The sequence below is a fragment of the Syngnathoides biaculeatus genome, chromosome 22, assembly GCF_019802595.1.
Source record: "Syngnathoides biaculeatus isolate LvHL_M chromosome 22, ASM1980259v1, whole genome shotgun sequence".
In the NCBI taxonomy this organism is placed as follows: Eukaryota; Metazoa; Chordata; class Actinopteri; order Syngnathiformes; family Syngnathidae; genus Syngnathoides; species Syngnathoides biaculeatus.
The window spans coordinates 10,445,290-10,471,843 of NC_084661.1; the positions used below are offsets into that span (position 1 = coordinate 10,445,290).

At 46.0% G+C, this 26,554-nt stretch overlaps 3 protein-coding genes across 4 annotated transcripts; 2 read left to right on the forward strand and 1 right to left on the reverse strand.

Moving 5' to 3' along the window:
- Positions 1-53: 53 nt before the first annotated feature.
- Positions 54-1,403, reverse strand: mrpl43 (mitochondrial ribosomal protein L43). Its single transcript, XM_061810066.1, has 3 exons — positions 1,105-1,403; positions 928-1,034; positions 54-300 (listed from the first exon to the last, which is right to left on the reverse strand). Exons 1-3 carry the CDS (start codon positions 1,233-1,235, stop codon positions 98-100), a joined length of 441 nt encoding a protein of 146 aa, XP_061666050.1. The 5' UTR covers positions 1,236-1,403; the 3' UTR covers positions 54-97.
- A 437-nt stretch (positions 1,404-1,840) lies between these two features.
- twnk (twinkle mtDNA helicase) lies at positions 1,841-11,911 on the forward strand. 2 transcript variants are annotated; one of them, XM_061810057.1, is made up of 11 exons: positions 1,841-2,598; positions 2,697-2,771; positions 2,900-2,957; positions 3,043-3,164; positions 3,995-4,050; positions 5,945-6,060; positions 7,599-8,186; positions 8,286-8,988; positions 9,091-9,439; positions 9,517-9,658; positions 11,431-11,911. In XM_061810057.1, the coding sequence occupies exons 4-11, from the start codon at positions 3,097-3,099 to the stop codon at positions 11,758-11,760; spliced, it is 2,352 nt and encodes a 783-aa protein (XP_061666041.1). In that variant the 5' UTR covers positions 1,841-2,598; positions 2,697-2,771; positions 2,900-2,957; positions 3,043-3,096; the 3' UTR covers positions 11,761-11,911. The 2 variants fall into 2 exon arrangements, with proteins under 2 accessions (XP_061666041.1, XP_061666042.1); XM_061810058.1 differs by lacking the exons at positions 1,841-2,598; positions 2,697-2,771; positions 2,900-2,957; positions 5,945-6,060 and having other exon boundaries at positions 3,091-3,164.
- A 2,221-nt stretch (positions 11,912-14,132) lies between these two features.
- Positions 14,133-26,553, forward strand: LOC133495432 (leucine zipper putative tumor suppressor 2 homolog). The gene is made up of 7 exons (XM_061810064.1): positions 14,133-14,578; positions 20,059-20,127; positions 22,913-23,347; positions 23,565-24,122; positions 24,846-24,968; positions 25,045-25,191; positions 25,382-26,553. The coding sequence occupies exons 3-7, from the start codon at positions 22,940-22,942 to the stop codon at positions 25,976-25,978; spliced, it is 1,833 nt and encodes a 610-aa protein (XP_061666048.1). The 5' UTR covers positions 14,133-14,578; positions 20,059-20,127; positions 22,913-22,939; the 3' UTR covers positions 25,979-26,553.
- The last annotated feature ends 1 nt before the right edge of the window (position 26,554 follows it).

Below are 26,554 nucleotides of genomic sequence, written 5' to 3' on the forward strand. Positions count from 1 at the left end.
TTGATCGCAAGCAAATGTGTGACACAGAAGGGCAAGCAATCGCGGAGGGAAAATACTCTACACAAAAACTTCATTTAATAGAAGCGGTTTGAAAAAGTCACACTTTGTCGTCATTCCGGGGGGTGAGAGGGCGATTGGTGAAGGGGTGCCAGAGGCCCTGGATGCTGGGGTTGTCCGTGTGGAAGGGCTTGCGAATGCGGATCACATCCAGGCCTGACTGACTGGTTAGCTTGGTTAAAACCTCAAAGACCTGCGAAGATGTCTTCCCCGCCACGGTCTCTTCCCTCACGTTGCCGTTTACTGCAGAGCGGAATAATGTCAACATGAAACACCCCTCAGACAAAATGAATCAACAAGAATATTCTAACAATGCCATGAAAGAATTCAAAATGTAATGAATTTAAACACAGCAGTCACTCATAACATATTTATTGTAACAGATTCAATACACTTGTCATTTATATATTACAAATTAATTCCTGAATTGATCATTTATATGCTTCGCAATTCAATTCATGCACGCTATTTATTTGGCTTAGTTCCATTTTGGGGCGATTAAAAAAAAGCCACTGCCTGAAAGAGATGAAGGGGCGCCCCCATCAGGTTGCAGCAGTAATTTAAAAAAAAACATTTTCGTTGTCAAGTGCTGAGTTTAACATTACTTTTGAACTAAGGAGTGGTGGGAAGCTGCAAACTGCAAATACTTTTTAAAATATTTTTTCTCAACATTTAAAAACAGACATCTAGAAAAAGTTACTTCTATACTTACTACCCTAACTTTCAGTAAAAGAGTTTAATTAGTCGTTTTGCGGGTCTTTACACAAGTTGTACTTTCGCTAAAATACAAAGTGTGCGTACTTTTTCTATCTATAAAAACAAAATGAAAACGCGTGTTGATGTTAAATACAAGCAAGCAGGACTACTCACAGTATTCGGCCACTATTCTGGGTTTGTTGCACGATTCTGGGGACACGTACACGACGGTTCCAGAGTTCTTTTTAGCATAGTCCACCACGCCGTCTTCGATAAAGTCCCTGTTCATACCCAATAATGGAGTTATCGCTGGTGCTGTGCCCACATTTTGTGTACGATGTTGTTGTTTACCTGACGCCCAGCGAGGTCTGGCCCTTTTTGGAGAACATGATGGAGATCCGCTTAAGCTGGCACACATAACGACCTACACCGTTTTGGAGGACGCTTTTAAGGAAGCGACTCGGCGTCCCCCTGGACGTCATTTTGAATTGTTTTAATCGCTTACAATTTCAATGAAATATAAATAAATAATGATTCAATCGTAGCGTGAAAACGCAAAAGAAAAGCGAAGGCAAATAAACATCAATGGCAAAGGACGCCCCGCGCAGTGCCTCGAACATAAACCACCGGGTGAAACAAATACAAGACGGGTTTGTTCCTATACCGAAAGCAGGTTTTAACGTCTTGGATGATTATATTTCCTCTATAGTGACTTGGAAATTTATTAACATGGCTGTTATTTTTATATGCTCATAATAATCCAGTCTTTGCCAAAAGATTACTTTAAAATAATGTAAATTCCTAGTGGGTGCATGTTTCGTTCCGGCTTATTTTGGTCCCTTATTTTGGTCCGTTCATCATATATTTACGGAAAAAAAACAACCACAACGAAGTCCAGTCTTTTCAAGCGTTATAATTTCAGCATTTTTATCAAGTTTAATGAAATAAACTAGCCATTATTATTTTTCAACTTATGAATGTATTTTTTAAATTCAAAATATTAGTATAAATCCCCGTTGAAAGTGGGTAGCTATGATGTAGGGTTTAAAATTTGGTATTGTTCCTTTTTGGTGCATGTTTCTTGTGAACTTGTTTCGGGTAACACATGTAAGGGCCAGTGCACAAAGGAGGCAAAACAAACCCTGAGTATAAAACACGAAACTTGTGTCTTTCATACCTCTCAACTTATACGTTTTCCGATCATTTCAAATTGTATACGCCGAATAATAACTTTTGTACGGAAAAAAGAAAGTTTTTTTGTTTTTGCGTCACTTTATTTCCGTTTTGGTATATTTCGAAGTCAGGCATTTCTGTTGTAATCGAAGAATCAACCAGTTCTAATCGTGAAAGTAAGCATGGAAGGACCGGCAAGGAGGAAGAGAAGAACTCAAGGATCGGGTCGACACCAAAAACAATGGGAGTCTCTCCAAGGTGAATAAGATGGATGGATTAAATCGTCAACAAAAGGTCCCCACAGTTGTCGTTCTGCGTTCCGTGTAAAAAGGATGTAAAAGTTGCTGCTAGTGGATTTTACGATATGAAGAGCCATTTTAAAACTGCCGTGCACGTGGAAAATGTCGCGAAAAGCAAATCGCACGTCTTGTTGACCAAGCACTTCGTCTCCACTGCCGATCCAGCGGCATCCCACAACGTTGCGTTCACGGGAGAAGGTGCATTGCGAAGTCACAGGACGAGAAGGAGAATTTAACAGTTTCTAACTTCTCTCGTGGGAGAGTTGACTCTGAAGCCATCCCAGGGGGAACCTCGTCAGACTCCGTTCTCCCGGGCCTCTCCGTCCTCTCATATCAACTCCCTTCAGACGTTGCAACCGAGCCCCCTGTAATTGTAAGTTGTCAATACTTCATCGCTTGTCTCTTCTGGTCCTTTTTTTTTTTTTTTTTTTTTTTCAAAGTATACCGACACAATCCTGTTCTGCATCACAGAAAGATGAGGAAGTACTGTTGACTTTCACGGAGAACGAACCAGAGAGGCCTGCGGAATTACAAGTCCAAGTACAGGTAATATTCTGTTACGTTCAGAGGAAGTGGGAATTCTCAAAATTTGTTCTGGTGGTAAGTCGGGGGATGGGTGAAGGGAAAAAAGACTGGACAAACATCTTGCTCATTTTTGTCCTTTCTCACACAAGGTGACCGACCAGCAACCGGAAAAAAACTCCTCCAGCCTCCGCAGTACATCCTGACAAAGTGAGATTTTTTTTTTTCTAATAACTGCGACGACATTTCTGCATGTGGAATTGTCGAAGTGAAACGTCGTCCTGATGCTTTCCAGTCGGCGGTTACAGATTAATACAGCGCCCACCTCCTCAAAAAGATCGACAAAGAAATGAAGTACTTGGATCTGCAAATGAGAAAAGCCAACCTGGAAATTCAACAACTGGAGCGCCAGTTGAGGTTAGTGTATTGTTACACGTTTTTGTGTGTACATCATATACAATCATGTGTTCTGTACAATGTTGTGGTTTATCTTTTGCCCCCCCCCTGCTATCTTTTTTATAAGCAATCGTGTTTTTATGCCTTTTTACCTCATGCTTATGCGTGTGTGAGTAAACAAGAACCACAGCTGAGATAGGCTCCGGCACTCCCCGCGACCCTCGTGAGGATAAGCGTAAAAGAAAATGGATGGATGTGTATATGCTATATACACACACATATATGTACGGCATATTTTTTTATACTCTCTACACATCCGTTTGTACATATGCAAAATGAAATGAATGTATCTTTTCCTTTAAACCACAGGTGTCAAACTCGAGCCCCGGGGGCCAGGTCTCCCCCCCCCCCACATGATTTTATGTGACCCACGAAGGCAAATCATGTACATCAACTTCCATTATTTTTGTGATAATCTGTCACAACATTTCAATTTGTCATATCATAAATGATAAAGTTGAGATATTGCAAGCCTTTTTGTGTTGCCATACATGAACAACAGTTGAAAACGGATTTCTGATTCAAAACTAGTTCATAAATTTCATCTGTAAATATCACGAGGCGAAAGATTTTCACGGATTCACAGTCATAACGGCCGTCTGAGGGAAATCGTAACTACAATGGGGCCCGCGACAAAAATGAGTTTGACACTCCTGCTATAAACCATAACTCCCACAATGACAACATGAGCAAAAATTATTTATGTAGCTGCAAATGTATTAAAAACTCCATTGGACAAGTATGAAATATTCACAGCCTTTGCTCAATAGTTCACCCATTCGTCTTTGCAGGAACTCCAAAGCTCCGTCGTGTGGGATGGAGAGCGTTGGTGCAGAGCCAGTTTCAGGTACCTCTAAAGATGTTCGATCAGATTTAGGTCTGGGCTCTGGCTCGGTCACTCAAGCATATCCACAGACTTGTCCTGCTTCCACACCCCTTTGACCTCTTGGCTGTGTGCTTAGGGTTGTTGTCCCGATGAAGCGTCTGGAGAGGATTTTTTTGGGGGGGGGGATATTGCTGCATCGGTTTTCCCCTTAAATCCGATTCTGGACTCGTCGCCAAGTTCTTGATGCCGCCACCTGAGCACGCTCCAGTCGAGATGAACCTTGAATGGGCTGTTCGGCAGTTGAATATATATATATTTTTTTACTTTCAAAATGTACCTGTATGGATCTTATGCTTTCCTTTCACACTCATTTTAAAGATTGCCATCATCATACAGTATCTGGACGTTGATACTGCGGAATAGTTTTTTGGTTTATATACTTTTTACAGGAGCAGTGACGGCGGGTATGTGTCCCCGTCCACACATCCTATCACTTTTTAAAACCCTGTAAAAATGACAATTAATTAGTCTGAATCCAGTCTGAGCACAAGTGTCAAATATGTTTGTATATAACATCGAATACATATTTTTTTCTTTTTTTTTTTTTTTTTACATGAATCACCTGCGATGCTGTGAAATTCTTCATGGATGAGTTTTACAGGTTGGTGTCAATAGAGTCTTAGGCGCTTGAGGGCGAGGGTGACTTTTCACACTGGCGCTTTTCCAATCTGTTCTGGACGGCTGATATTTTACAGGAAACCCCTGTGGGCGAAAAAGTGTAGTCCGACACACAACATTTGCTCCGATGTGAGCACCCTTCCGCATTTTATGAAGATACATGATGGAGTTTGACAAGAGGCGAGACGGTGGAGCAGTTGGTAAAGCGTTGGCCTCACAGTTCTGAGGACCCGGGTTGGATCCCGGCCTCGCCTGTGTGGATTTTGCATGTTCTCCCCGTGCCTGCGTGTGTCTTCTCCGGGCACTCCGATTTCCTCCCACATCCCGAAAACGTGCAACATTAATTGGACACTCTAAATTGCCCCTAGGTGTGATTGTTGTCTGTCTCTATGTGGCCTGCGATTTGCTGGCAACCAGTTCAGGGTGTACCCTGCCTCCTGCCCGTTGACAGCTGGGATAGGCTCGCCGTGACCCTCATGAGGATAAGCGGCAAAGAAAATAGATGGATGAATGGATAGCATTCAGTGAGAACTTCAGCTGGGAAAGCAATCACCTCCAACTGTGGTTGGACAAGTAAGAATTTAACGAATTTTGAATTATTAGCTATATAATTATTATGCTTTGATTCAGGTGGGAGGGACTACTAGGTAGCACGTCATATTTGTGTTTTTTTTTTTTTTTCCGAAAATACTGACCATCGAGCGGATTCTGTACATCATAGTGTCTGACTCTGGAGTTGAACAGATAAAAGAGAATTGCTCATCTAAGAATCTTTAGAATATGATTCATGCAGCGATTATTATTGTGCTATCTGGTGAACGTGGTCCGTTACTCGTGTATTTCCGGGTGACTCAACGACAAAGATTTGTGAAATCTTTTAACACTTTAAGCATTTATAACTACTGTACTTTAACATTTAAAATCATTTATCAAACTATTAATGGTGTAATTCTATTTTAGGAAACTAATATAATAGCGAAAATGTCAACTCTTTAATGCCACTGGTTCCTATTTCGTGGCTGTTTCGCACGGCTTTATTTTGTTCCAACACAGTCCGTCAATCATATACTTCTGGGTGAAACAACTTATTTGTCTTGTCACATTGAAAGGGGTTTTAACGATTTTATTTAGCATTTAGCAGCACCGTGACTCTTTATAAATGTTTTAAAGTTTTATTTTATTTTTAAACACGACTATAAAGCTATGTAGAAAGTGAAATCTTGAATTTGAAACACAGTTCATTCCTCTTGGGTGTACGTTTCGCACGGACATGTTGTGGGCAAGCACCGAAAAGCCCGGGTTGCAGCCTTCGCGTGGAGGACAAGATGGGGAGACAGGCGAGCAACTGAACTTGTAAGATCAACTTTTAGCACTAATTTCAAGTTAATTGATTGCAGTTTTCAGTGAAATTCGCTGTCATAGTAATTGACAAGATCCTCATGTGTCACATTTCAACTTCAAACTGTTCACCGCATTCATTCAGCACATATGAGGAACAATTTGCCATGTTCCCCAAATTTCCCACATTGTCCAGTGCAGTGTACCTCTGCTATTTGTGGAGAGAGGGAACGAGGCCTGACTAAAGTTGTCGAAATCTGAAAGCTGATTGACACAGCTCCTAAAATGAGATGTGTCGTGTGTGCGCCACAAGGTGGCGGCAAAGCGTTCAAAACAGGATTTGAGCTCAAACTACTGATTCAGTAAACTATTTTACATCAGCAAGAGAAATCGTCTTGAAATGAGGGCCTTCCATAGTACTAGCTAGCACAGTGGCTTAAATGACATGCTATCACGAACTGAAGTGACAGAACATATGGGGAAATATACATACTGGAGCTTTACACAAATGCTGCTATCCATCCATCCATTTTTTTGACCCGCTTATCCTCACAAGGGTCGCGGGAGGGCCGGAGCCTATCCGAGATGTCATTGGGCAGGAGTACACCCTGAACAGGTTGCCAGCCAATTGCAGGATACACGGAGACAGACAAGAGTGGTGCTCACAATCGCACCTTAGGGGCAATTTCGGGTCTCCGATTAATGCATGTTTTTGGGATGTGGGAGGAAATCGGAGTGTCCAGAGAAAACCCACACAGGCACGGGGAGGACATGCAAACGCAACACGAGCGGGGCCAGGCAAATACTACGAATTCATTGGTAAATTCTAGGAAATGAAGATACAGTCGACTACAACAACTGAGTAGAATTATTAGTAGCTGCGTGAAGTGGAAACAAGAACACCTTTGAGACGATGCGTTCAATGACAACATATGCCAACAAAACAAGACATCTTAATAGCTGAAGGTAAAACATTCATCAAAACACAAAGTTTCCACTAGATGGCACCATCATAATAATAAAAAAAATTGAGATTTTAATAAAGGAAGCCAGGTTTAAAAAAAAAAAACTGCACATGCATATTTGTGAATAGTGTGAAAATCCAGGGGTTCATCATATTCCACATTTTACATCTATAAATCAGTGAAGATATTTCACTCTGCATGCTAGTTCAGGGCCGGCACGGTGGGCTCAGCTGCTAAAGCGTTGGCCTCACAGTCCTGAGGTCCCGAGTTCAATCCCGGACCCGTCTGTGTGGAGTTTGCATGTTCTCCCCGTGCTTGCGTGGGTTTTCTCCGGGTTCTCCGGTTTCCTCCCACATCCCCAAAACATGCAACGTTAATTGGACACTCTAAATTGCCCCTAGGTGTGATTGTGATTGGCTGCGATTGGCTGGCGACCAGTTCAGGGTGTAAGCCGCCTCCTTCCTGGGATAGGCTCCATCACTCCCCGCGACCCTCGTGAGGATAAGCGGCAAAGAAAATGGATGGATGTTCGTTCAGCGTAGCTGATTTAACATTCACTCGCAATTTGACGCGTGCTTTGTTTCACAGGTAACGCTTTGTCAAATGTGGAGGAGATTACTTCTGAGCGGTCTCTCTCGTGAGAGGACCCTAAGACACTTTCCGTCGACATTCGTGGGCCTCCTTACTCGTAGCAGAGCTCCTCGGGCTTTGTGGGCTCTCACCTTAATGTCCAGGGGGTACAAAAAAGATGCCAAATCTACATCGGACTTCCCCGTCAGTGCCGTCACGCTCGCCGACATTAAACAGTACCTACGCTCCAAGGACATTCCCTTCCACGACGGCTTCAGCTGCCTGCACGTACCCAGCGTCTTTGTGGACGGCGCCTCCAGGGCGGAGCGTTTCTCCTTGTTCGTGGACAAGACCACGGGGCAGTTCCTGTGCATGGACACGCAGGTGGAGGGGAGCTGGGAGGACCTCCAGGACTGCCTCGAGGTGATGGGGCCAGAGGAGCGGGATTTTCTCAGCCCGCGAGTGCTGCTGGGATATCAGGAGAGTGTTGAGGAGCAGGAGCAGGGCGAGAGGGACGCCAGGGAGGTGAGGAGCATCTGGGCCGCCTCGGTGCCCTTCTCGGACCTGACGGAGGACGAGGCCCAGCTCATCAAAACGATGTTCCAGGTAGGACTGGGTGATCTAGCCTGAGAATAAAATCAACTTAGTAAACGTTCCCAATAGTGTAAATAAAGAGCCCCGTTGACTAATATTTTTATTTTGCAGATGACCAAGATCTCTAATGCGACACTGAAGAGGTTCGGCGTGAGGCTCTTCAAGCCCACCAAGAGTCTGGTTTTCCCCTGGTTGGGGTGTCCTGACTCCTCTTTGAAGGGACTGAAACTCCTCTCGGTGCAAAGCACCGCCGACGGCACCGTGAGTTACACCGAGGCGACAATCCCCAAGTGCACCTCCTACAACAACCTCTTCGGCCTCCCCCTGCTGAGCCGCATGGACGCCGAGGTGGTCCTGACGGGCCGTGAGCTGGACACGTTGGCCGTAAGCCAGGCCACGGGTCTGGCCAGCGTGGCCCTCCCGCGGGGCGTGGGCTGCCTGCCGCCTGGCCTGCTTCCTTACCTGGAGCACTTCAAGCGGGTCACGCTGTGGCTCGGGGGCGACGTGCGCTCCTGGGAGGCGTCCAAGATCTTCTCGCGCAAGCTGGGCCTGCGGCGCTGCCGGCTGGTGCGGCCCGGGGAGTACCAGCCCAGTCCCGGGGAGGCCCTGGCGCAGGGCAAGAACCTGAGCCGCGTCGTGGCTGCCGCCATCCCCGCCGCACACAAGTCCATCGTGTCCTTCAAGCAGCTCCGCGAGGATGTGTACGGGGAGATGGTGAACACGGAGCAGGTGGCCGGTGTCAAGTGGTCCCGCTTTCCCGAGCTCAACAGGATCCTGAAGGGACACCGCAAGGGAGAGCTCACTGTTTTCACAGGTGAGAACTTCATCCATTGTGTGTGTGCGCTTATCTAAATACAGCAGCTAAAGCATCAGGAACTCTATCCTAATGCCTGCGTCGTGTCTCAATGTCGGGCAGGTCCCACCGGAAGCGGGAAGACCACCTTCATCAGCGAGCTGGCCCTGGACCTCTGCGTGCAGGGCGTCAACACGCTGTGGGGCAGCTTCGAAATCAACAACGTGCGCCTGGCCAAGATCATGCTGACGCAGTTCGCCATGCAGCGGCTGGAGGAGAACCTGGAGCAGTACGACTTCTGGGCGGACAAGTTCGAGGAGCTGCCGCTTTACTTCATGACCTTCCACGGCCAGCAGAACATCAAGTCCGTGCTGGACACCATGCAGCACGCCGTCTACCTCTACGACATCAACCACGTGGTCATCGACAACCTGCAGTTCATGATGGGGCAGGAGAACCTCTCGGTCGACAAGTGAGCGAGCGTTTCCACGGGGGGGGTCCCGGGGCGAAGCGGCGTGCGGCTTCACCGCCTGTTCTTAAAAATTCCAGGTTCGCCGTCCAGGACCACATCATCGGCGCATTCCGGAAGTTCGCCACCAACTCCTGCTGCCACGTCACGCTCATCATTCACCCCAGGAAGGAGGAGGATGACAAGGAGCTGCAGACGGCCTCCATATTTGGCTCGGCAAAGGTGCGGGGGGAAAAAATAACGCAAAGTGGGGTCGCAAATGAGAAGAGAGAACATAGACTACAAGGACAAACGATAGCAATAACACCATCTCTTCTTAGTTTAGAGAGAAAAGTGATCATACCAGTTATTTACAGTGAAGAAAATAAGTATTTGAACACCCTGCTATATTGCAGGTTCTCCCACGTAGAATTCATGGAGGGGTCTGAAATTTTCATCGAAGGTGCATGTCCACTGTGAGAGAAAAGAGGTCAAACGTTTCCTGTAGTTGTTCACCGGGTTTGCGCACACACACTCCTCCACACAGATCTTCTCTAGAGCAGGCACGTTTCTAGGTTGTCACTCAGAAACACAGAGTTTCAGCTGTGAGAGAGATGATCTAAAAAGAAAAGTCCAGAAATCACAATGTATGATTTTTTTCAATGATTTATTTGTGTGATACAGCTGCAAATAAGTATTTGAACACCTGTCTATTAGCTAGAATTCTGACCCTCAAAGACCCGTTAGTCTGCCTTTTAAAAGTCCACTTCTACTCCACTGCATGTATTATCCTGAATCAGATGCACCTGTGTGAGGTCGTGAGCTGCATAAAGACACCTGTCCACCCCATACAATCCGTAAGACCAAGACCAAAGAGCTGTCCAAAGACACCAGAGACAAAATTGTACAACTCCACACGGCTGGAAAGGGCTCGGGAGAAATTGCCAAGCAGCTTGGTGAAAAAAGATCCACCGTCGGAGCCATCATTAGAAAATGGAAGAAGCTAAACATGACGGTCAATCTCAAGCTATCACTTTGTGGGGTCTCAATGATCCTTAGAAAGGTGAGGAAACGGCCCAGGACTACATGACAGGACTTGGTCAATGACCTGAAAAGAGCTGGGACCACCGTTTCCAATACATTAAGAAGTGGTTTGAAATCATGCATGGCACGGAAGGTTCCCCTTCTTAAACCAGCACGTGTCGAAGCCCGTCTTGAGTTTGCCAATGACCATTTGGATGATCAGAGGAGCCATGAGAGAACGTTTTGTGGTCAGATGAGACCAAAATGGAACGTTTTGGTCATAATTCCACTAATATTGTTTGGAGGAAGACTAATGATGAGTTCCATTGCAAGAACACCATCCCTCCTGTGAAGCATGGGGGTGGTAGCATCATTCTTTGGGGCTGTTTTTCTGCACATGGGACAGGACGACTGCACTGTATTAAGGAGAGGAAGACCGCAGACATGTATTTTGCGATTTTGGGGAACAACCTCTTTCCCTCGGTCAGAGCATTGAAGATGGGTCGTGGGTGGGTCTTTCAACGTGACAATGACCTGAAACACACAGCCGGGAAAACCAAGGAGTGGCTCAGTAAGAAGAATATGAAGGTTCTGGCGTGGCCTAGCCAGTCTCCAGACCTAAACCCAATAGAAAATTTTTGGAGGGAGCTGAAACTCCATGTTTCTCGGCAACAGCCCAGAAACCTGTCTGATCTAGAGAAGATCTGTGTGGAGGAGTGGGCCAAAATCCCTTCTGCAGTGTGTGCAAACCTGGTGAACAACTACAGGAAACGTTTGACCTCTGTTCTCTAGTTGCATGGACATGCACCTATGATGAAAATTTCAGAGCCTCCATGATTTCTCAGTGGGAGAACTTGCAATATAGCAGGGTGTTAAAATACTTATTTTCTTCACTGTATTTAGGAGAACAAGGAGCGCAAAAAAAAAAAAAACTCAAAACGATCATTGAAAACTGGCTGTTGTTGATTATTTCACGTTTGCGATGGCGACAGGCCAGCCAAGAGGCGGACAACGTGCTCATCCTGCAGGAGAAGAAGTTGGTGACGTGCCCGGGCCGCCGCTCGCTGCAGGTGACCAAGAACCGCTTCGACGGGGACGTGGGCGTCTTCCCGCTCGACTTCATCAAGACCTCGCTCACCTTCTCGACGCCCGTCAAGAGCAAACACAAGCTGAGGAAGGTGGCCGCCAAGCCCGGGGACAACGAGGGCGACGAGGCGCTGCCGAAGAAGGATCCCGCCAAGCGAGAGAAGACGGAGAAACAGCAAGGCAAAACGGCAAAGTCCACACGAGCTGCTAAAAATCCTGCATCAGGAGGTCAATGAATACTCATTGGCATAGTTCCTCTTGTAGCATCTCTGGGACATGCTTTACTTACAAATACTTCTTTACATTATTACAATCACCATGTGACAACTACTACTGTGACATTTTATACACTGACAGACTTGCACGTATTTTTAATAAAATATTTCCTATTAAGACTGCCCTACTGTTATTTTTTTAAGCGTATGGCACTTGATCTTCTCGATTTAGGTGAAATGGTTTAACACCCACACACGTGAGTATTGCATTATTTGTGGATGTTTCAAAACCCTGACTCCACCCCCATCGAGAGTTCAGATTTTTTTATTCAGATTTTTGCAGATCCGTGCTCCGATCGTCAAGCAGACATAGAAACTCCGTGTACCCAAACAGCTCCGCGGCTGGACCGATTTGAAAATGCGATGGCGTCACGCACGACGAGCGCCGACGCCCATTTCAAATTCTCACTTCCTCCACAGGAAAAGATAAGAACACAAAACTTTAATCTACGTGCTTTTGCAGTTTTTAAACGGCTTCAGATGGAAGTACTAAAAGATGTAAAATAGGTAATGTCATCTTGAGCCTCACATTCAGGGAAATGGGCTCTCGGATTACCTAGCAGGGACATTTTTTGGGTGAAATTAACTGAATTGTTGGCCAATTACAGTGCAGCCATTATGTGCATCCGGCATGTTTTGGAATAGCGTGAGCTCACGCACGGGCCGAGCGGCCGGGGGTGGGGGGTTGTGCGGAGGGGGGGGGGGGGCTAAGCGGCTCCATGGGGTGCACAGGCATGTTTGCCTTGCTACATGCTGGAACGCCAGCATCCACGAAGCAAATGGAGGTCAGGTTGGGTGGGGAAAAATATAGGTCACCCCGACATGTGTGAGCGTTCTCGCCAAGTCTTCGATTTGCAAAAAAAAATAAAATATATATATATTGTTTCGGATATGGAATGTAAAAGTTAGGGTTATGGATAACACGTTATCTTTGTTCGAGTGCAGCTTCGCTGAAGGGGGTTTATCAGACGTGACCTCCTTTTGACGTATTTAGAATGTGGACCAAAGAACAGGTTTGTTCTGGGAACAGCCTGGAAGTCCAAAGTTCTTCTGAGCGCAGGGAATGCTTGTCATGGCAAGGCGTTCAAAATAAAAGCTCGAGCTAAGATGGAACTGGAGGTGGATTTGAACACCCAGAATTTTCCCAGTGAATGCTGCAACTTCTCTGGGAAAATTGTGGGTGTCGAACCTTTACGTCAAAAAAATAGTGTGGGTGTTGAAGTATTTTTCTGGGGAGAATGGGGCAGTTGTTACCTTTTTACTGGGAAGAGTGTGGGTGTTGAACCTTTTTCCAGCAGGAAAAATCTCGGTATTGAAACACCCGCGTTCACTACGGCTTTGACGCCTCTGCAGAAAAGTGTTAAACACTGGGTGTTCTATGTTCAACCTTTCGTTGGGAAACATGCGCGTGTAGTCTGTTTTCGACTTCCCGATTTAGAAGGGGGGCGCCATTTTGGTTTGGTGAACTCGGGTGAACAAACCGTAACTAAACAAGAATCATTTCGGAAAGACGTATGAATGGGGGAGGGGGGGGGCGCACTGCTATGTTATCGGTTGCTCAAACGAAAGTGGGCGTTTGTAAAGCGTCTTTCTTTCGACTGACAGCTCCGATCAAGAACCAGTGCGAGAAAACGGAGCCGTTAGCAACCAAACGGCGACAACTGTGGCAGAGCCGATCTAGCAGCAACGCACAATACTCGTGTGTGAATGCAATGCATGTCTCCAAAATCTGTATTATTTTTTTTTTACTATAATAAGTTTGCAAAAACGACTTACCGCACCGCTAGCTGTTTCGTGAGTTGAGTTAAAAATGTAGCCGTGGAAGTGGAGAAAAAAGTGCGGCCTCAACTTGGGACTCGTCCCGGTCGAACCACTCTGTACCTCTCAGTAACAAAAATGAAAATGAGAATTTACACCTCTTTCGTTGGTATAATCTACACAATTTAACACAACGGTGACTGTAATCACGCGGTACATATTTATTTAAGCGCTTGTCGAGAAGAGGAGATAGTTGCCGATGTCTGGATAGGTCACCGACGCCCACAGTTGTGTGCTCCATTTGTTTCTCCGAGGCGTATGGGTCGATATTGTCGATCGAAGCGCACTTCTTGTCGTAAAGGTTTCTTGAAACAACATCTAATGAGCCCCGATAACTTTCCAAGGTCTTTTTAGCCATCATGCGTCACTTTTAACAGTCATACGAACATTTGTGTAACTCCGGTTTGTATGCAAGAGCGTGTCAATAGAGTGACCCCCATCCAACGTGGCCAGGTGCCCCGGATGTAGTCACGTGGTCGAAAACAGTCTCTAAGGAAAAGCCCCTATTTCGGTAGGTCCTAATTTGGGTCACCATAGGTGAGCTGGAGTGTCTGTGGACGAGAGGCAGTGTACACCGTACCACCGTAGACCGTATTTTCCAGAACAAAATACTTAAAAAAAACTACAATTACTGTGATATCATGTTTTGGGGGAAATGTGTTTTATTGTGGTGACATCCGGATATGTGTGTCTTTATTTTCCAAAGACTAAGAGGAAGTGTGTTCCTAAGCTTTTCGCTAGCTTAACGGCAGCTTGCCTCAGCACACATCAACAAACTCTCGATGTGTCCGCTGTGTACGGCGTCGAATAATGAGGAGTCGCCCACGTAAACATTCTCAAAAGTCTCGAGTTCGCCGATTAAGACTTCTTTAAAATCCGAAGAACAGACGAGGCCTGAACCTGGAGTTTCGGGAGACCACCAGCTGCCCCCCGCCAGACACTTTACCATCGTCCATAGTTGGTGAGACACTTTAAAAAATGTATATATTTCATGCTTCAAGAATTTTTTTTTTCGCGTTTCCGAGGTGTTAAAATTATGGAAATGTGTCGTCTAAAGCCGACAGTGAATGAGTCTTAGTCTACTTTGTCACTCGTCGTCAAGGTGTGTGGGGGTCAATGTTTCCCAAGTTAGTGAGTTCACATGACGAAGTAGTGTAGTATATACGCGTAATTTTTTAAAAACATATTAGCCGATATTTATAGTCTGTGAGACCGCACACGACGTATAAATTGGCACGTTTCCATACTGGTCAAACGCGTACAGCCAACAGACCTGAAGATGCCTGTCGTAGTTCCAAAAATGACCTGTTAGAGGCACCGTGGTGCCACAGGGCATTAAGACTGTTCCAAATTCCATCCATTTTTTGAGGCGCTTATCCTCACAAGGGTCGCGGGGGGTGCTGGAGCCTAATCCCAGCTGTCATCGGGCAACTGGTTGCCAGCCAATCGCAGGGCACACGGAGACAGAGAACAGCCGCACTCGCAATCCCACTTAAGTGCAATTTAGGCTCTCCAATTAAGAAAAGTTCAGAACGTGGCACTCGTAAACATGACTTTGCTTTTGTAAACCTGCTCCTCTCTTTTCGCAGCCATGTTGTTGGTCCAGGTGGTGAAAATGGAGAAAAAAAATAATTCCCGAGCAATAAAAATTCAAATTAATCGATAAAATGAATGAATTCCCTAGCACTATTGCACAAATAAGAATCGGCCTTGATTTGTGTGTGCTGCTTGAGTGAAAAATACGACAGCCATGCTGAGAAGAGGGTAATACTGCAGTTTCTATGCTTTTATTCTCTGCGTATGCGAGACTGGTTGAGTGAGTTTAGCAATCTCAAACGTTTCCTGCTCAGACTTGAAACAGACTCAAAAGTCCGTTTCATTCTTATCACACGGAGATACGTACAAGACTTGGTGCTTGACAAACACGAGCTTCAAATGTGTTCATTCCAAACTTGGAAAATCAAAAAAAAAAAAAAAAAAAAAAACTAGAGATGTTATGATGTAAAACAGTGGTGTGCAAAGTTTTGAGCCAGCTCATTTGTAGATAATTAAAATAATAATACAAAAATCAGATATTCATACTATCGTTTTTCATAACATTAATTGAGTCTCAACTTTTTATTGTAGTTTTTATGACTAATTTAAGTAGAATTAACCAACCGAACTGCAGTTGGCTGACGACCAGTTCAGGGTGTACCCTGCCTCTCGCCTGAAGATGGCTGGGATAGGCTCCGGGACTCCTTGTGGGGATAAGCGGTGGAGAAAATGGATGGATGAATGTATTGAAATGAATAGAAAATAATGTTGGATTAAAAAACAAAGCATGCCGTAGCTTTGCTCATAGTTGGCATCAATTAAAGATATGATCACATCCAGTCTTTATTTTACCAATCTGATACCAGCATAAATAGCCCCTGGCCAAGTAAATAAGGAATAATGACAAATGAGCAGTTTTGTTTTATTTTATTTTCATTTTATTGACAGTGGTGAACTTGGGTTTGGTCTGACTTATCAAACATTGCCAAGGTTTTCGGACTGTGAGAGTTTAACCGCGGACAAGTTGACTCTCAGAATTTCCTGTGGGAAAAATTGTTGAAATGAGCCCAACTTCAAGCAGCATGCTTATGAAAAATGCCCCCCCCCCCCAGCCTTTGTGTGTGCATGTGTGTGTGTGTGTGTGTGTGTGTGTGTGTCCCAGATTTTCAGGTGGAGCGTATGGCATGTCATTAATGTGCAAATTTCTTTCACCTCCCCACATTTCCATTTTCTCCTTTTGACTTTTGGTCCACTTCCTTTGCAAGTGGACCAAAACCGCAGCCAGCGTCGACTCGGCCCGATATTTGATCAAGATGAAGCCGAAGAGGCCGTTATGTCTGGAGTCTTCCATTTTGTTTTGGAGTGGACCTCGTAAGGGTCCTTCAAAGACAAACTGGACGGACCTGCAATCTTGTCCGATTGTCCATTTGAGTTTGGATGGCAGCAAATCTCGTTGAGTTGCCATAAATTGTAAACTAGAATAAGTTACTGTTGTTCACCTATTGTCAAAGGGGCTCCCGGTGGCATAAACGGCGGTCTCCAACGTTGTCGTCTGGGTACGAACTTGAACGTGGTGGAAGTGGGGCGACCTCTCCCTGAGGTTGCTTGTGTGTTATTTTTAAATACATTTCTCCTGGTTCCTCATGTGACGGTTCTGGCATGATTATTCTCCAGCCGAGGGGCTACCAACTGGTCACCCCGCGCGCAGTCGGCGGCGAGAGGTGAGCCGAGGATGTTGCGGGTGCAGATGGGACGCTTGGCCGGTGGCGGGTGGCCGCGTCATGGCGTTACATAAGGGCTTACGCTGCCCTGAGGTGGGGGTGTTGGGCCTGCCTACATGCTGGAGGGGGAGATGTGCAGTCCATTCATGTGGATGTGGGAAAATCATTTTCTATTGTTGTGTGATGTTGGTATTGTTCCAAGGATGGTTGCTGGTTATGTTTTTTTTTTTTTTTTTTTTTTTGGGGGGGGGGGGGTAAAATAAATGACTACAGTAAAATGATGTAGAAAAGGCACTAAATTCAAATGTGAATTAATTATAAATATATATAATTATGAATCAATTAAATTATATATATATATATATATATATATATATATATATATATATATAATTGTGAATTATATTATTATATATTGAATTTTTAAAATTACAATAACTAAAAATCTCTCTATATGTGTGTGTATGTATATATGTGTATGTATATATATATATATATATATATTATATATATATATAAAGTTATGAATCAATGAAATTATACATAGGATTATTAATTATATTATATATACTGTTTTACAACTTTTTTTAATTACTACTAAAAATCTTAGAGAGAATTATTCATTATATTTTATATATACTATATGTATTACATTTTTTTATTACAACAACTAAAAATCTCCTATCTCATCTCATATACTTATTGAATTTTTATTTTCTATTCCGTTAACCATTACTATCAATATTAATGGACTTTATTCACAGTAATTCTATTTTTCTCCGAGTCAATTACAAAAAATATATATATTTTTTTAGAAGTAATTTCTCATTGAATTACAACTAAAAATCTCTCTCTCTCTCTCTCTCTCTCTCTCTATATATATATATATATATATATATATATATATAATTAATTCTAATTATAATATATAGAGCGAATTATTAATTATATTTTATATATATTATATCTATTACAATTTATTTATTTTTTTAATTACAACAACTAAAAATGTCATATCTCATCTCATATACTTATTGAATATTTTTTTTTCTATTCCGTTAACCATTACGATCAATATTAATGGGCTTTATTCACAGTATTTCTATTTTTCCCTATTTAAAAAAAAAAAAAAAAAAAAATTTTTGAAGTAATTGAATTTCTCATTGAAAGTCCCTTAATAATAATATTACTCATGCAAAAATAAATGTTGTCACACGAAAAGCGCCAATGGGTCGGTTAAATCGTTGAAGCTTGCCCGAATTGAATTCCGGACAGGACGGCTTTAGAGGAGATTGTTTTGAGATTAAAGCGTTATCTGGCCCCTCCCCGCTGGCATCTGTCATTAATCACCAGCAGATTTGAGCAGATTTTGGCACCCTATGAATGCGCTCTCTCAAGGTACTCGCCATTGATCGGGAAGTACACATTCCGAGTGGGAGTATACACGCGCGATACATTAGGTAAAACTGTTGCATATAACAGCTGTTATGATAAGAGGGTCTGTTTATGTTCATCCTTCCGTCTCTCTGGGTCCCAGTACATTAGGTACACATACACAAGTTCCATTTTCTTACGTTACGTTCTTACGTGTCAATTTTCACCGTGAGAAACGAAAACATAAAAAGCCAAAGAAAAAGCTCCTCCCATTTGCTGACTTTTCACGTGACGTCATCCAATTTTGGTTTTGACTTTTGAAGCAGAATTTGCAATAAGATGTCGCTTGAACACTACATTGCACTGTAATTGTAACACTTAATATGAGCTGCTTGGATGTTTGACGGATATTCTGTAGTGTGCTTGTAACGTAACACCGCAGGGCTCCTTCGTTGCAACGCATAACGTTAGCAAACAGCCCCGAGCCAACTGACGGGCCTACGCGTGTGAAGCCGCGGCCGCTTGCATCCGCCAATGCCTCGCAGGTCTCAAGGATCCGGTCTGCGACGCAGCCCGAGGAGTGGGGATACAAAAACAAGCGCCAATCTAACCTGAGGAACCGGATTGAAGACGTTTGATTGATATTATACGGGATGTATGCACTTGCCTGTTTTTTTTCTTTGTTTGTTTGAAAAGTTATCCTCCGAAACCCGTTTAACTTATCTCCATGAAGTTGGTTAGAAATGTCAGTCGCAAATAGACCCTTGTAGACCTAGAGAAAGCCTACGACAGAGTACCAAGAGAGGAACTGTGGTACACCATGCGCAAGTCCAGTGTGGTGGAGAAATATGTTAGAATAGTGCAGGACATGTATTAGGGCAGCAGAACAGGGGTGAGATGCGCCGTCGGTGTGTCAGAAGAATTTAAGATAGAGGTGGGACTGCATCAGGGATCCGCGCCGGGCCCCTTCCTGTTTGCGGTAGTAATGGACAGGCTGACAGATGAGGTTAGACTGGAAACCCCCTTGGACCATGATGTTCGCAGATGATATTGTGATCTGCAGTGAAAGCAGGGAACAGGTGGAGGAACAATGAGAAAGATGGAGGTATGCACTGGAAAGGAGAGGAATAAAGATTAGCCGAAGTAAAACAGAATATATGTGTGTGGATGAGAGGGGCGGAGGAGGAAGTGTGAAGCCCCCGGGAGAAGAGATGGCGAGGGTGGACGATTTCATATACTTGGGGTCAACCATACAGAGCAATTGAAGCTGTGGTGTGACACGGTGTGGCGACCCCTAACGGGACAAGCCAAAAGGAAAAGAACAAGAAGAAGAAATAGATCCTCAAAAATAGCCGTGCTTCAAAACCCACAGAAGCTGTGGCACCATTTAAAGTGTTTCAAATCCAAAGCACGTACTAGGCACACCACTGTAGCTTTCATAAATGTGCATGGTCGTAGCATGGCAGCAATGTTGTGTAAGACACCATCAAATCTAAAAACTGTAATAACAAGATCTGATCTTGATCAAACGTCGGGCGTAGGAGTGTTTTGTGAAGACTGTTTCCTTTCGGTTTGCAGAAAAACACATGGCAAGGTTGCGGCATGAAGGTGTCTTTAGACATATTGCCGCTGGCTCTTCACTCTTGTTGACTCGGAAAATCCCCTCAGTCGTGTCAGCTCGGCCACCGTGACTCAGATATTCCCTCGTTTTTCCTCCCTCCACGCGCTTAAATGTTTATGAGTGTGACTGCTCGGCTTCTGCTGACACAACAACGTGCGTTCTCTTCTTTCTCCTCTCGCTGGTCGACAGAAGGAGATCCGCTCGCCGCGTCGGAAGGATGCTTTCGTGAGGCCTTCGAAGTCGGCGCGTCGTTGACAGGTGAGCGGTGTGCATGATGGACCTTAAGATGATTATCAAGGATTTCAAATTAAGACTCAATAGTGTTCACAATATTAGAAACGGTGCTTATAGAACAGGGGTCTCAAACTTGAATTCGGTTGATCGGGAAGACGGACTAATACTTCCATACGCAGCCGTGAGCACCGCCGAGAAGTGAGGTCACGGCTCCCCTGATCCCTGGAGTGGCGCCGCTCACGGCTGTGTGTGGAAGTATTCCTCCGTCTTCCCGATCAACCGAGCGGCCGATCCGCTCACGGCTGTGTATGGAAATATTCCTCCGTCTTCCCGCTCAACCAAGCGGCCGAGCCGCTCACGGCTGTGTATGGAAGTATTTCTCCGTCTTCCCGATCAACCGATACTGCTATTTCTTCATCAGATGAGGATAAACCCGAGAAATCAGCACTGGGCATAATTGGTGTCCCATGTAATCGAGCCTTTGTTGCGGCACGGTGCACGTCACATCCGCGCACGTAGGTCATGTGACTTGCGAAAATGGCAGTGCCCCTGAAAATTCGTAATTGTCGATGGGGGGGAAAAAAAAAAATAAAAAAAATCTTCTCAAAACACTATGAAATGAGAGAGGATTTAACATCACATTGTTAAAATAGAGTACATATTACATGACCTTTTGGATACATTGTTAATGCAAACCAGTGGATTTCCCCTTTAAGGTGGGGGCCGCAAAACATCATCCCACGGGCCGCAGATGGCCCGCAGGCCGCACTTTTGAGACCCCTGTTATGCAATTAGTTGATCGCCATGCAACACAGGTGTGCAGCACTCCTCAAAAACTGCTCCTTCAACTAAATATTAGTCGGTGGACTCCATGCAGCTCAGATGTGAAGCAGTCCTGAGAAATGTGTATTTCCGACAAAATGGGAGTTTTTTTTGTCTTCGTTGCATTACAGGTGTTTGCTGAGCAATATCTCAGTCGCTTCATTTTTGAAGGCGCGAGCCGATTGCTCGGTGCCACGGTGGGTTATTTTGAAAATAGCCGCTCCAAAGGACGCTTTTAGCAACAGCGTCCAGCGGGAATGACGGCGCCCGCACCACCTCAGCCTCGCTTCAAGTATGCTGGCCTCGCTTTCAGCTCCCACGTCCGCACTGCTTGTTATGAGAATCTATATGAGGGCATCTCATCAGATTCTCCATTTATTTTATTTTTTTAGTGCAATGCCTCCCCAGGCTAAACCGATGCGCGGAGACAGTGGCCATTGTTGCCGCCAGCGTGCGCCAAGCCGTCCCGTGGCCTGCACAGAAAAGAGACTTTTTTTTTTTTTTTTTCCCCCCCCAAGTCCAAAAGCCTCTCAAGGGCCGTTTTGTGCTGCTTGAATGGGCCTCATCAATGGGCCAGCCTGTTTGCCTGTGTGTGGGCCACTGAGGGAGGGGGCACATAGGTTCCGTTCCAGTCTGCTCTAGGTCATGCCGCTCTGCACTTCATATGGTGTGCACTTGTAGGGCTGCAGTTAGCACACTGGAAGGTAGACCTGCTGCATTTAATGGACTAAAATAAAGGCAAATGTATCAATATACAGTAAAACTGTTTGGCAAGGAATTTTTAGTAGATGTGTAAGAGCCACTTTGGCCTTTGTTGTTCAACCAACCCCATTTCATAAATTAAACCTCACACTTTATAAGGCTAAGAGGCATTTTTGGTAACTTAAAACTAGCATTTTATACATTGTACAGTACTGTACTTTGTTTGGTAATGAACCAGTTTATCTGACAAGGACCTATATTTGAAGACTTGAACGTCGTATTTTACTGGGCAAGGAATTGTACCATAATTCCCGGCCTACAGAGTGCACCTGGTTATAAGCCTTGATACACAGAAAGAGTTTAACCCTAGGCTAGTTTATCAAGGCTTATAACCAGGCACGCTAACGCTAGTGGCGTGCTAACCCTAGCGCCGCGCTGGCGCTGCATCACCTCATAAACCGCAGGGTTGAAAGCGTGTGAAAAAAGTCGCGGCTTGTCAGCCAGAAATTACGCTATTCGTCAAGTCCAATGTGGCAGTTTATTTATTAGACAAGGAAACATCTTAGATACAGTAGATCTTACTGTAGAGCAAGGAACAATATTTGGTAACGTCAATACGGCACTTGACTGTATTTGACAAGAAACCGCGTTTGGTAACATTATCGTAGCACCTTGAACCTTACAAGGGACCATATTTGATAATTCCAACACTGTGCTTTATTTGGCAACGAACCCATCCATCCATTATCTGAGCTGCTTATCCACACGAAGGTCGCAGGAGTGCTGGAGCCTATTCCAGCGATCTTCGGGCAGGAGGCGTGGAACACCCTGAACTGGTTTCCAGCCAATCGAAGGGCAGATAGATAGAAACAACCATATGAACTCCACACAGATGGAGCTGGGATTTGAACCCCAGTCCTCGGAACTGTGAGGCAACTGAGATAAATTTAACATGGTACTTTGTTTTACAAATAATGTTTAATTACAAATATAGTGCCTTTATAAATCTATAACCATAATTCTTGGCCTACAGCGAGCACCTGGTTACAAGCCTCACCGAGTACATTTGTAAAGGAAATACCATTTGGTACATACAGACGCTGCAAAAAAAAAAAAAAAAAAATGCACAAATTAGCCACATCACCCCAAAAAACGCAGGGTTGAAAGCGTGTGAAAAAGGTTCCGGATTGTAGGCCGGTAATTCCGGTAATCATTTTTGGTAATATGGCTCTGGTTATTTATTTTTATGTTGGATGACAGCTGGAACCGGGTCATTTGCTTTCAGAAGCCCCGAGGCCAACTTGCATCCAGGATGGCGCTGGTTCAGACTCCACCGATTCCCGTTGAGCCTCACGACCCGGGTCACAGCACACGCTCCCGCAGAAGACACCGCTCGGGACCCTCGCCTCCCATCACTGCCCCGATGGCCACCGCTACGCATCTCACAGCCCGTCCCGGTATCGACGTACGAGTCCGACGGGGAACCTCCTTACCGGGCTCAGAGTCTCCTCAGGAGTGCTTCTTGCACAACCGCAGCCCTCCGGGACTGAGGACGTCCAACAGGGGACGGGAGAAGTGGAACTATGTGGACGACTGGAATGACCACCATATAGCACCCGCCAGCCCGATGAGATACCAAGACAAGATGACAGAGGGCTTGAATGGAAACGTGGGGGGACCTCCGCCAAAACTCATACCGGTCTCAGGAAAACTGGAGAAGGTGAGTGCTCCAGCGAGTAACAGGCATTTTCCTGACTCAAATTGACACAGAGTTGGGACCATTTTGATCATTTGCAAGTGTTAAGTATTGACATTTTATTGCTCTTGAAATGGTTTTTCTTAAATCAATTACTGCAATTACAAATGGAGTTCCGTTGCCACCTCAAATTTCATATGGAGGAAAAAAACTCAGTAAAGTTGTGGTCTTGTGCGTGTAGAAGATGGAGAAAACGGTGCTGCGGCCCACCGCCTTCAAACCCGTGGTCCCAAAGAGTCGGGGCGCCATGCAGTACCTGTCCCCCCGTCACAGCGCCAACGTACCGGAGAGCCAAAACGGCCCGCTGGGCGGCGCTCATCGGGAGCTGTCGCCCTCCGGCTCGGAGAGGCGCAGCTCTTACAGTGCGGGGCGGAGCGGCGGCGGAAGCAGCGGCCACTCCTGCTCGCTGTCCGACTCGGGACGCAACTCGCTCTCCAGTCTGGTGGCGGGAGAGGGAATGGCGGGGGGTCACCCAGAGGGGACCAAAAGCACCCCCTCCACGGGGGTCAACGGACACTCCAACTCGGACAGTGGTCGCTCGTCCTCCAGCAAGAGCACCGGGTCAGTAGGCGGGCGGGGTCAGCCGCTGTCAGACTGCGGGTCTGGTGGGCGCTCGCCAGGGGCGGCGGACAGCTACGAGAGCATCATCAGGGACCTCGAGGACAAGTTGAGGGAGAGAGAGGCGGAGCTTCAGCTCCTCCGAGACAACCTGGAAGACAATGAGGCTGCCATCTGTCAGGTAAAAGGAAATACACGTTTCGTCGCATCCAATATAAGATCGGGGTCAAAGCCTAGAAGCCGTAGTGTACTGCACCAAAATCATAGCAGACATAGTCCCCCGTTTTCATGTCCTTGTTGGGTTGGGAGGTAACGTTGAATTATTGAAAATAGAGCCCATATGACTAGGAATCAGGACAGAAGTAAGTATCTGCGAGCAACAGTATGGATTCATGCCTGGAAAGAGTACCACAGAAGTACAGAGAAGGTCAGAAGGAGCTACATTGTGTCTTTGTAGACCTAGCAAAAGCCTATGACAGAGTACCAAGAGAGGAACTGTGGTATGGCATGCGCAAGTCCGGTGTGGCGGAGAAATATGTTAGAATAGTTCAGGACATGTATGAGGGCACCAGAACAGCGGTGAGGTGTGCCGTTGGTGTGTCAGAAGAATTTATAGGGTGGAGGTGGGACTGCATCAGGGATCCGCGCCGAGCCCCTTCCTGTTTGCGTTGGTAATGGATAGGCTGGAGGTAGCAGAAATGAAGATGCTGAGGTTCTCGCTTGGAGTGAACTGGTTGGGTAGGATTAGAAATGAGTTCTTTAGAGCGAGAGCCAAAGTTGGATGTTTCGGAGACAAGGTTAGAGAGAGCAGACTTAGTTTGGAAATGTTCAGAGGCGAGAGTAAGCCGAAAGGAAAAAAAGATGATGTACCTAGTGACATGTCCTGGTCTGGCTACGATTTGAGGTCTACGAGGAGAAGCAGAAGCGGTTCGAGTTGGATCTGGAGGAGCTGCGGCAGAGCTGCGCCACCAGGATGCAGGCGGCTTCCCAGAAGGCGCAGCGAGCCCAGCAGGTGCTCCAGATGCAGGTCAGAATCCTCCACATCAACCCCCACCCCAAGAAACAATTGGCGGGACCCGTGTCTCAGCCTGTCCTCCTTGCAGGTTCATCAGCTGCAGCAGGAGAAGAAGAAGCTGCAGGAGGACTTCGCCCAGCTCCTGAAGGAGCGAGAGCAGCTGGAGGAGCGCTGCACCTCCTACGAACAGGATAAAATCCAGCTGGGCCCACGACTGGAGGAGACCAAATGGGAGGTGAGTGTGGAAAATAAACACTGTACAATCAATAGTATATTCCCTGTGGTTGGTTAGAAACTAGCTCGGGTGTGTTCATTCTGGAATAAGACCATCAAAATAACAAAATGTGGAAAAAAGTGAAGCCACGTACGCACCGAAGGAGGTTGGTAACACCAATGTTGGCGGCGTTGTCATCTCTTTCCATCAGGTTTGCCAAAAGTCAGGCGAGATCTCACTACTGAAGCAGCAGCTGAAGGAGGCGCAGGTAGAGCTGACCCAACGGGTGGGCGAGGTCGCGTCCCTGCGCGGGCAACTGCGCGACGCACGCGGCGAGGTGGGCGGCGCCCAGGCCCTCCTGCTGGAAGCAGGCAACGTCGCTCGGTCCCGCGCCGCCGAGCTGGAGGTGTGCGAGAACGAGCTGCAGCGGCGCAAGAGCGAGGCCGACCTGCTGCGGGAGAAGGCGGCGCGATTGGAGGGCGAGCTGGCGCGCCTGCGGGAACCCGACGGAGAGCGCGACGCCCTGCGGGGCCTGGCCGAGCGCCTGCGGGGCGAGCTGGCTCTGGAGCGGCAGCGGGCCGAGCGGCAGGCGAGCGGATTCGAGGACGAGCGGCGGACGTGGCAGGAGGAGAAGGACAAGGTGCTGCGCTATCAGCAGCAGCTGCAGCAGAACTACATGAGCATGTACCGGAACAACCGGCAGCTGGAGCTCCTCCTGAGGGACCTCAGCCAGGAGCTCGAGAGCCGCGACGACGACGACAGCGGCAACGAGATAGTCTTCGACGAGGTCGCGGCCACAGCAATTTGACTTAGTTTTCGTTGACCTCACAGGCAGTAGTCTGGATCTCAGACGACCTTGTCAGCTTTGTCCGTCACGTTACCAGACGTGTGGAAGGCGTCTGAAAAACGAACCAGTGACGATAGCTGCTAGCTTTACAAAAATCTAAAAACTACTGTAGTCGAGTCTCTTCGTGTGCTTCCGTACTTGAATAGAACAACAGCATAATCTTCCACTACAGGGGTAGGCAAACTGCGGCCCGAGGGCCACACACGGCCTGCATCATTTTCCAAACTACAGACCATTTTCCATTATGAAAAGTCATGCAAAATGTTGCCCTTTTTTTCCCTCGATTAATTAGAGCTTGTGTAAACATTTTACAAGCCCCCACCCTCGAGTGCCCGAGAAAAGACAACGACAAGGACGACTTTGGGTTCCTTTCCACTTGTAAATAATTCTGAGTGCACTTGTCACTGTGAATAGACCAAAGAAATGTTGCCACATGGCCTGTTTGTCAGGCTTCCGCAGCACATATATGGAGATAAATGAATATTTTCGCCTTTGCTGTACATTTTGTGCTCATTAAAGGTTGCACTGGATTGTGAT